The 12,270-nt window shown below is 29.0% G+C and overlaps 1 protein-coding gene across 1 annotated transcript in view; it reads right to left on the reverse strand.

Moving 5' to 3' along the window:
* The window catches only part of LOC108907826 (basic proline-rich protein), a 53,595-nt gene extending 41,709 nt beyond the window's left edge, over positions 1–11,886 (reverse strand). Inside the window, exon 1 of the mRNA XM_018711643.1 lies at positions 11,795–11,886. Coding sequence (XP_018567159.1) covers positions 11,795–11,806 — 12 coding nt within the window. The 5' untranslated portion in view covers positions 11,807–11,886. The remainder of the gene's footprint in view (positions 1–11,794) is intronic.
* Between the last annotated feature and the right edge of the window lie 384 nt (positions 11,887–12,270).

Genomic DNA, 12,270 nt, shown 5'->3' on the forward strand with positions numbered 1-12,270 from the left:
AAATTTCTTCGTTATATATTTAGAATTAGAAGTTGAAAAAATAGAATAAAATTAAGTAGATATTCTCAAAGTTGTTTTCCACCTGTTTATCGAAATGAAATAATGTTTTACTTACTTATTACTTATTCACTTATTCATGTCCCTATTTCCTTAATAATATTACTTCCATAAATTAAAGTGAATGTACATACCTCAAAGACCACCAAGTTTGAAAATTCTATTTCAGTCGTAATACATTTTCTACAGAGGATAAAAATAAAACAGTAACTATATTGAAAAATACAATTTTAAACCGATTGATTTTTTTGTATTACTTTAGTTGAAATAAGATAATTTTCTTAATTCCATCCCAAATTGATATGACAAGACAAAGAGGTAGGTATGGTTTATTTAGAAATAAAATGTAACTTCAAATTTTTTATACAAAGTGAAACTGATATTAAAATAATGAAATAGAAAGAAATTATAAAATTTTAATAAAGAACGCCGACAATGTTTTCGATACTTCAATTTTGAAGTGATCTGTTGTTGTTTTTTTTATTTATAAACAATTATTTATTTATTTGTAGCACAGCTGCCCAGACAGATAGATATAATCCAATTAAAGGGCAGCAGAAACAATAAAAGATTACATTGTAAAGCATAATAAATAAAAAACAGAAGTGAAAATACAAGCTTAATTACATAACTACAAAATGGACACAAAATAATTGAATATCGATCTATTATAGAATTTTTGCTAGGTAAAAATTATACCAAAAATCTCAGTCTTTGATCCTTAAGATGTTAAAGTGTTATATGTTCTTAGTTGAGCAAAATATCCAAATAAATAAGAAAACTGTTTACATGTACGTGTACTTTTCTTAAGTTCAGAAAGAGCTTGAAATATCTTTTAAAATCAAATTACATTTAATTTTTATGTGCCAGGGACGCTTATTTGACCTGCATTGCCATAAAAAGGCAAATTATTGATTATTTACCACCCCTCCCCGGCGTTAAATTATAATTAGTACATTTGTGTAAACAAATCTCATTGCACACTTTTCTCACACAAATTTAAATTACTGTAATTCAAAACAGATATAGCACATGGTCAAACTTCCATTAATTTTATCTTTCTTAATCGCAATGTTAATTTCAATTATAGTAATTAGAATTTAGTAGACAGGGAAGCAGCCTGTTGATATTTTTCGTATTATTGTCTTGTAATTGCTTGGGATTATTTTAAATTAAATTACAGGACGGTTTGTAATTCAATTAAGATTTAATTAGGCGCTAATAGAGCATATTCACACATTTATATCGTTGTCGTTTTAGTTTCTGTTAAGGTTTACCAGATAGAACTATTTCGATTGTCTTTTTTGGAAAAAACGTTTCAATTCTTTGAGACAAGTGTTAAAAGTTATTTTTATTTACTAACTCATTCATCAAAATTATTCACAAAATGCATATTTCTAAGATATTATTGAAAAAAAAACTACCATATTACATGAATTTTATTCTACAACTAGCGAATTTTAAGCAAGGTTTAAAAAAATTTAAACAATTTCATCATGTCATCATTTTACTAGCAACTATGACGAAATAAAACTCAAGTGTTTAATTTAGATACCCTTTAAAAGAGGTTACGACTCTCTTGCTGACAACACATTTCAAATGTTTTCTCAAGAACTATTTCTATAATATTGACGAGTATTACTAGCCCCCAAAGTTTACTATTTTTTTTATAACACTCTGTATATAAATGAAATAAAATGCGGTTAAACTAAGCATTAATAACTGCATTTTTTTCTCTTTCGTATTTACTTATGTTTAAACGGAATATCCCCAATATAAAATTTCGTAAATTATCACTGACAATTATTTTTATATCGGTATAAACAAGCGGTACCCGTAAATTGTCTTAATTATCACTTAAAAATTTTAATTAGTTTGTACCGACTAACAGAGGATTAACATAACAATTTGGGTAAGAGGCGCCGTTTGAATCATACCAGAAATGTCAAAGACGTCTTTCTGAATGAAAATCAGAAGTTGTTAATTGATAGAAACCCACGACCAAGGCAACGGAACGGAAGGTTACATTCTTTTTAAATATCGTTAATTATACAATAGGCATTGTAAAACTGTAAATTCTAAACGGCAACATCGATTGTATTCCCACATTAGGGAGGTCTATTAAGACATAACTCGCCAAATAAATAGATAATTTAAATAAATCAAACATGAATACATTGAGAGGGACTTTCCGTGGGAGGAACTGCAAATGTCACTGATAAATGTCGCAGTAACTGTGTTTAAGTGCCGCTCAAGTTAAACTAAATTTAGTTTCCTCACGTTAACAGGAAAACAAATCGAATATGAGTTTAGATTGAATTGTATATATTTACACGTAAACGGGCTGTATTACTTAAGGAAATGATTCTGAATTTAAATCACAAAAACGATGATTTTCAATCTTTAAAAATCATTAACCGAATGAACTAATTTATGATACACCCGAATTAAATTTGAATGTAAAGCGAATGCATGTATTATGAATTTTCAAAATAGATGACAACATTTTCAAGAAATTAATACTCACAAGATATTTTTTTACGGATGTAATCTGGATCTTACCTGTAAAAAAAAAGAAATACATTTAGTGTAACACATACGTTGAGAGAATTAAACTATTTTACTTCTACACTGAAAGAAATGGGCTTATTAAACTGTTTATCTAGAATAATGTGTATAGCGCATATTTTTTATTAAAAAAAAGCAATCATCTCCATACTCATTATTCAATCAGTTTAACTGGAAGGTGCTTAATACACCATATGCATCTATGAAATAAAGGTTATAACGAATTACTTATACATTATTAGGTGTTATAGACTTTATATTCCAATTGTATAGTAGGGAAGATTTGTTGTATAAAGACCAGTATCCGAATTTGTATATAACAATTGTATTAACAGAATTATTCGTTCTTATACTGAATATGTTTCCGTTTTTAACGTGTAAAACGCATCTTATAATGGTTAAGTGATCGTCACCTCTCGGTGCATAATCGGTTATGATCGTTGTTAAGTTATATTCATAGTCTTGTAATAATAATCATATGTCAGACCCGAGAGCGAAGTGCGCCGACTCAATAAGAAACCTGGCTATTCCAGCCGCTGATTTAGGGTTCGCCGCACGAGCTCATCCCGTCATCCCTTCCAAGATTTCAGTAGCATGCTATGCAATATGCATGAAGCAGAACGGTACTCAACTATCTTATACAGTCCACTTTTATTGTCCATAGATGTTCAATCATTGTCAAAATAATCACACAAAACCACAACGTCTTTATTATCTTTACTTAAGAAGAGAAAATACAACAATCGTAAAATTTCCGACAGTCCGCTGTGCATCGACTTACACACGTCTAGTTTGATGAAAATGGACAGTATATGCACATGTTTTGTGGGATACATGATCATATCGCGTTGTGTGAAATGGAAAATTATTATGTAAGTATCTAACTGTATGGCTTGTAATTGTTTTGTTTTTTCAAATGTAAATATTGTCTAAATCTTAAAAATTATTATTTGGAGGTCCTATTAGAAATCGCTGATGTTAAGTTTTACATAAGATGGAGGAACAAAAGGTTAACGGTGACAAAGAAAAGCATGGGTATAAAGTCAATCAACCAGAGGAAATAAAATTATATGGAATGAAGCTCAACCTTTCTGGGGATGCTTCATTCTTAAGGTGGAAGAGTTATAGTGCAAATTCTCATGTAATACAAGAAAATACGGGTGCATCGTTGCTAAGAAAATAAACTGGACAGTTTTGGGAGCGATTTGTCATCATTTTTAGTGCTTAAAAGTATGTTTTATGTATGTTTACATTAGAACCTTAGCTTGTAATAACAGTTATCCAATAAAATTTCTGAAAACTTAATGACATATGTTTTTAACTCATACAGAGTATACAACAGTTTAATACATTTATTATTATAAAACTTATAACCAGTACTAGATGTTCTAATAACGATATGGAACACTTTAATAACAGTTATTGCTATTATTTTGTAAAGGGTATAAAAAACGTTGTATACTAGTTATACAATAATTTAATAAAGAATAAGGTTTATAGTCACTATACAACTGTGTTAGCAATACGCGTTTTATATCCAATATTCACCTGTTTAACTGTCACATATAGTATACAATGGTCTTATAATGGTATATAGAATTCTAATAAAGAATAAAACGCATTTGTTTCAGTGTAGTAGTTTTTTCTTGATACAATACTAAATTGTTAAGAAGCAACATTAAAACAAAATTCTAGGGCATTAATAATGACGTAGAACTAACTGCTCTGTGATTTTTTGAAAAAAAAAGTCTAACTCGGCTCCAATAGGGCGTAGGAACATTTTTTTGAATGTGTGTTTTTTAATTGGCTATACTAATATACTAATCACACTTTTATAAATAAATATTATGCTTGGTTTTGGAGATAATCTAAATGTTTATAAAAAAAGTGATAAAACTATTTTTTAATGTAAAAATCAAAAGGGCTTCTGGCAATAAAGAAAAATTCCATTTAAATACAAAGCTAAGTTAGGTTCTAAGCTTTAAAAGTCAACTTTCTACACCCTTTTTTGTTAATAACTTTCGGAGAGACAGAAGATTAAAGTTATGCATTTTTGCCCTTGTCGGGATAAAAAATAGAATTTTGCATAAACTATTGGGCCCATAGCGCTCATCTTTCGCACAGCTTTGAAGAACAATAAAACACAACTTTTATGCATATTTATAAAATTACAACAAATAACAACCGAGTTATGGATAATTAAAAAAACGTTTATTTCACGTTTTTTTTTTTAATTTTTTGCATTAACATTTAAACAATTTATTCGATTTTAATCCATCAGGCGGCATTTTGTAGGTCTTTTTATTGTGCCTATTTCGTATGTTAAACACTTCCCTCTAAAATCAACAGTTTTTCCAATAAAGTTTTCGAAAAACTGACTTTCGACCCAAATTGATTAAAAAAAAACAATATTGCTAATGAAAAAAAATTTACTCACGAGATGAGACACCTTTTCTACCGTCTTCTCCTGCACATTTCAAAAATGAAATAGCGGACGTCAATTCATCGATTTTTTTAGCCCATTTACGGCTATAGGGACGCGTCTTTTATGTCACCTATTTATTTATGTCTTAATTTTCCATGAATCATGTTATATAGTGACCAATAATATATTATTTACTATTTTCTATGACAATCTGTATTTATTTATTACTTTATTATAATAGGGTTCCTGTAAGGTCAAACGAACAATAATCTAAAAAACAAATAAATAATGGAAGATTTGTGAATAATAAACCTATCATTTCTTCGGAAACTTGAAAAAGAAACTGATTTTGTCCAAATTTGCATTAATTATGCATGACTTAATATATCATAATTTCAATTTTATTACTGTTTCATTTCAATATGAATTATATAATTCAGAAAAATATTCTAACCAAATATTCATTGTTTAACTTTTAAAACATCTTATTTGGATGAACTTGGAGTTATGGGTAAGATATAATAGACCTTCAATACTATCGAACTGGCAGAAAGCTACCTGCTAATTTGCAAACATGATGCCAATGTCGTACTAGGCGAAACAAAACTTTAACGTAATATTGTGAAAACAACTGGTATGTAGATTAATGTCCTAATCAATATTGATTTAACAACATTTTTCAATAGAACTGCCAGACATATATTGGTTTCGAACTTATTAGTTCTCATCAGTAAGCCATATGTGGTTCGACGTCGAATGATCTAGTTATTTTGATGTCTATCTACAGAATGATGTGATTACTGCCTTCAATATTGCTAATCTGCAGGTACTAAAAATGTATGAACAGTGTCACACTAGTCTAGGTCATACGTCCGTTATGTCTATAACGATAAGAATCGGTATATGTCTGGTGGTTCTGTAACGAATGACCCGTTTACTAGATGCTGAAACTTTAGTCCGCACAGTAGTTGTTTAACAGAATAAAATTGTTTCTTTTGAAGCTTTTTTCTCCATAGCTTTAGATGCATTTGAAATCATCGACATGAAAACCATGCACCTCGTATATAAGAACATTGCCTACTGTATCCAATCAATTTCCTTTTGGAATTTTATTGCTTGCGCAACTACTTCGCAGGATTAAACGAACTCGATATTCATGTCTGCATTACTCACTAGGCTCATAAACAAATGATTTAAGACACAATTTGAGTAAGATCGTACGTTTCCTTGATAAATTTTTGTTGTCGACATTTATCAACATTTAATTTATGCCTCAATTAAGCGTACTGTTTGGTAACTAATTAAATCGAAGATTCTGCGTTGCGTTTGCTAGGCGTCTAACAATCCTACAGTGTGATATTCTTTGAGGTTGTGTTGAAATAGTTTAACGCTAATAAAGTATTTGAATTCAATCTTTTACATAAATTAAAATGGTTGTGTCTCCAGTTTGTTAAACTGGGTACCGATAATGGAATTTGTTGGTGTTCCAAATTTATAGTTTACAACATTGGTAAGTTTCGATAGTTAAAATAGTATATATATTCAGAAGATGCTTGACATAGTACCTACTACACTGCAAAAAATTATGGAAAAACGTATTTTTTTACAATATAGTTCATTTTTTTAATTTGTTGAACATTTTTCGATTTTTATGCATGATGTATTATTAATATGTGAATTTACAGAAATAAACTAAATATTGTTTAACTTTATTTTAGTTTATTGTGTCACAAACATTGAAATAACTTATATTTTGTTTGCACACTCTCAAAAATAATTAAAGAATTGGTTTAAATGTATTTTGTATGTTTTCTATAACAAAAAAAAAACATTTTTTTAATAATGAGTTGACATCTATTAAATACCTACACTGTAAAATAATCGGTATGAGTGAAAGCAATAAAGGTTCGGAGTGAATATCCATTGAATAAAATTATTGAGTACATTTTCATTCAATATTGGGCATTCTGATAATTTTACTCATTTATTTGTGATTGTACTCATACTAATGGAGTGAAAATTTCACTCAATCGGGTGTGGACAGAAATTTATACATTATTGAGTAAAATTGAGTGAAATTTGAGTGAAATTTTTTTACAGTGTAATATTACTTGAACTGTTATTACTGTGCGTACATATGCCGCAAGTGACCCATTTTTAAGCATTACGTCAAGCGCGCCAGCAGGACGCCGCCGGACACACCAGCGTTCCAGGAAGGGTCTATGGCGGACTGGCGCCGGCAACCAGATGCTTACTCATATACCTACGACCGACTCCACACACAGCGACTCTCCAGCGAACATTCGCCCCGTCAACATGTCTTCTTCTGTACAACTTAGTTTTCAATAAAAATACTTTATTATTACCGTTGAGAGAGCGTTTTATTTTGGTTGAACATCAAAAGCAACCCTCATTACTTTGCTCCATTATGAAGGTATTAAGGTAATTCAAATAAATTCATTTTTTTCTAAAAAAGTATTCTCATAATTTTAGTGAAAAGCTTCAGTTTTTTATCTCTACAAATGCCTCTAAACAAATAATTAGCGTGTCAGTTTTTCTGTTGCAGATTTGACAATATTAGAAGAAAGAAATATGTAGTTCAAAAAAACAACCAATACAACATCCGACTAAATGATTTTTGAAGTCGGAATGTTTGCGAGAAAAAGGTTTATTTCAATTTACCAAACTTTATATTGAAGGTTCTGTTTCTGACTCACCGTTGAAGTCTCCACCACATTTAGCCTATCAACAGACCAGATATCTGTGTACAGGCAACTAACGTACATGACACTTTATATATCTAGCAAGAAGACTAAGAAACCTCGACAGACAAAGATTTCAAGTAGTTCTCCGTTAGTACATTTATGATATACTAACCTACTCATCTAATTGAATTCAATTTTATGAAGCTGCATACGCTGTTTTTAGACAGAACCTATATCTGTCAATATTTTTAGACCGATATATTCAAAGATGACAAAAAGCTTTATTAATCTTATGGTAGTGTGTAGAAGCCTCTAACTTTAAAAATATATCTCAATAAATATTGGATTTTGTGTATAACTAAATTCATATTATTTTTGTTTTTAAATCTGAATATTTATACTCATCTGAAATATTTTTATAATTATCTACATTATCATAAAGATACTTACATATGTACCTATTTAATTTTGCATTTATCAGTACATACGCATATCTGCATTTTTCAGAAATAATAATAAAATTCCATGAAAGATACATGAGAATGTATGTAGATTATCTGAACATGCTAAGTGTATACTAGCCAATGTATTACATGAGAATGTTTTTGATTCTTAAATTACGATGATACCTATGTGTTTAAAAGCAAAAGAAGTTAATTATTTATGAACGTGCATTGTTATTATAGTAATACTTTTTTGTGCTGAACTTACATTATGAATAGTTTGACTTTTCTTTCAAAATAAAGAAATATTTTAGTCTATAACTAAAATTAACCAAAACAAAAATATTCTTATTACCAAAAACTCAGAGGTTTATTTCCTAAATTGAATTTGGAAAATATACCTACCAATATTTACGAACAAATAAAATAAATATTTTTTTCTTACACTTATAACAAAATAATAGATACCTTTTTATCTAATAACAGCAGTTTTGAAAAGTAAATTCCTCAAATCAATCTGAAGTGTGTAAAGTCAACAAATGTACAATTCACTTCATGATACAATTTAAAAATTTTAAGAAAAGTATATGTAAATATCTTGAAAGTCTTTTAACATTAAAGTTAAATATATACGCACTGTAATCGAACATCATGCACGTTTAGCACTACTTTAAACAAGATGCGAAATGTAAACACATCCTGCATCTGTAATGAATTTATATGATTATAAATATTAATACTTCATGAATACATACAATTACAATTTTTATGTTTATTAAATCTTTGTCATTTCGCAGTGGGCATGCGGATTTTCTCGAAAGATAATAAAATTACTGCATTAATCGTTTTTTTCATTTTAAATCAGGATCTACCTGTGTAAGTACGTATAAATTTTATTACTTAATTGCTGCATCCTTTTTATTAATTACTTTTCCAGAAGTATTTCTTTTTTTACTAGAAAGCAATGTTATTTTGTATTTGTCGACAGCGTAAGTAATGTCTTCATCGTTACAACCACTAATTCATAATTGCAGTGCAACATTAAATATTCATTACTTGAAATGTACTTGTAGGTGTTTATTCATTTATTTAAATTTTTTATGTATATTCTTACTAACCGAAATAAAATAAAGGTACTCCAAATAAGACGACCCAATTATTAGATTGAAAGGAAATTAAGTATGAAATTTTTAAGACGCGATTCTTAAAAATATGTATTTTAATGAAGTTTAAAATGTGATCTTTTTGCGTATTAATTAGCTTCATGGACAATAAAAAATTAACTTAAGAAACTAAGTATTTTTCATTAAATAGTTTCAGTATTTTACCATAACTGTAATACTTTAATAAAAATTATTAATTATTATTTTATAAATTACAACAATTTGAGTACAAAAATAGCTGTCACTATAAATTATTAATTTTTATAATAAAACAACTACTGGTTACATAAAATATAAGCTAAAAAAACGCATCTAAATAGATTTTTCTAAGGATAAGTACTTAAAGATATTGATATTTCTATTCAAAACAGCGATATTATGTGCTGAAAATACAAGGACCAATTTGGTTCCCACACGTCTGCCTACATGGGTTATACGTAATCTTAATTGCATTATATTCACAATCTTATTTTGCAGCTATTGTTCTACATTTACTCATGATGAACGTCTAGTTTATATGCACAGTGGAGTAACAAATCTCAAGTATTCATTAACAGCAATTAAGCTAAGTTGTTGCAAAAAAGTGTACTGATAATTGAAAAAGATTATATTAGCTAACAATTATTGTACTTAGTAAATATGTTGCCTCTCTACAACTTAATTTGGTAGATCTCTCTTGCAAACATTTGCTAATTAATTCTTCAAATTTAATGGTGCTACTATAGACAAAATAAATTTATTTACGAATTACCCCTATAAGTTATATTGTCATTTTTAATATAACTAGATATATCTACAAAGGACATATCGTGAAAATGTCCCAACAAATTGAAATAACTAAAAGTAATACTGCAATGCAACTGTGTTAGCAAAAAACTGTAATCAAATTATTTATTTTTTTTTAGTTAATAAAATCTTATATTGAAGTGACTTTAGAAATTGCTTTGCTTTGAAGAGACATTGTTATGTCATTAAATTACCAACAAAGTTCTGATTAATTTATTTGCTACAATAATTATTTTAATATCTGATTTCTGTCCATGTTTGAATACAAAGCTCATACCTATGAATCAGAAAAGTGCACAAATATAAATAATCAGATTGATGCTGAAATGGAAAGATGTATTATTTTTCCATATCTGCTTCAATTTATCAAAATTTCTAAGAAAACAAATTTACAGGGCTAGAGCGTATGCAGGTCTCACAATTGGTAGCCTCCTTCTAAATAATAGAACTCACTATTCATTAAATATTCGTTATATATATTAATATGATACATTTAGAAAATGAAATTATGAATTTATCAGAAAGGACAGAAAATAAACAGTGGTATTTATTTTATTTTTTTTTGGTTAGGCATTTGCAATATTTTGTAGGCTATATTACTGTAATTTCGTTAATGAACCTTACCTATTTATTATTAGCTCACATTTTTCACTATTACTCTAAATCAAATAGATTCAAACAATTAAAAAGTTATTGAAACTAATTTGTATATAACGTATTTGCAGATGATTTACGTAGGTACTTGCATAGATAGATACTCATATTTCCACATAAATACTACACTAAAAACTAAACTGCTTAATCAGTTTTATGGAACGATTTGCAGGTAGATAAAGATATTAAATTATATTACTGCTACTGTTGCGTACCTACTATATGTGATTAATGGAACCACTTAAACAAGAGTCACGAAACAGGTACGGAATTAGATTATACTGTCGACGCCAGTGCTGTATTTACTAGGTTAAAAATTTATTAGATTTACTAAAATAGGAAATATAATATTGATATTGCAAACAGTTTTGTAGCTTTTGGTATCTGTGAGAAAAATAGGTAAGGACTTTTAGAGTTGTTAATACAAAAAATGCATTTCTTGAATAACGTAAAATATATTCTTGTTAACTGAAGAAAAAATAGAGCGCCATTGAGAAATTGAGAAATTGAGAAATTTTGATTACCCCAGTTACAAAATTTGTAATTTTAACTCACCACTGTTAACATATATATTGAGTTTAAATAAATTTCCGTATCATCTGACTTATAAAAACGAAACTAAGCTTTAGAAAAGTCTAGACCACCATTATGAAGTAACTCGTAAAGACTATTAAGTAACAGTTGTTATTAAATATAATTTATGTTCGCTCGTCACCATATATTAAAAATATACTAAGAATATGCACTTGTGCACTTGAATACATGGACAGTAAAATAACATCTATTTGCGTACTGAAGTGGAAAACAACTTTTTATTCCATAAGACGTTATTTGTACAAAATCTCCTTAAAAAAATTGTGATGCTCACACATACACTTCTAATCTATCAGTCACTGTAGTGCACGAAATACACTTATATCACGCACGTCTGGCTTCTTCCATATCCGTAAATTAACAAAACTACCCCTAAGCTAAGAACTAATTCATTCCTACCTTAAGTATCATGTTCCAGTGATTTCACAGTATTGATGTGAGGGAAAAGGTAACCAAAACACTGCGAAAATAAACCCCTAGTACGGCACTGAAACGTGAATCGAATAGGATGCTGCTAATATAATAACACACACTTTTATACCAAACCTACCAGTGGGAGATGACATAGAGGGGGGCATCTTTCTTACAATATGTAATAATGTAACATGTTTATTTACATCAATAGCTCCGCGTTCTCGTCTGGGCCTTTCTTCTGGTTCATGAATGAGTTGGCCGCTATGAAAGCGAAACTGAATCAGATCCACGACCTAAGTTACTAGCGATTTAGGCGAGCTTAAGGCAGCTAGATGAACCTCTGATCGTTTTCGTATGGTCGCTGTTCAGGTATTTGAATTTGATTTACATACAAATGTTCTTCCGATCTTGACTTACCGGTATATGGTTGTTCTTCATTTTGGAGAAGAAACATAATAATA

The sequence above is a fragment of the Anoplophora glabripennis genome, unplaced genomic scaffold (assembly GCF_000390285.2).
Source record: "Anoplophora glabripennis isolate ALB-LARVAE unplaced genomic scaffold, Agla_2.0 scaffold120, whole genome shotgun sequence".
NCBI lineage: Eukaryota > Metazoa > Arthropoda > Insecta > Coleoptera > Cerambycidae > Anoplophora > Anoplophora glabripennis.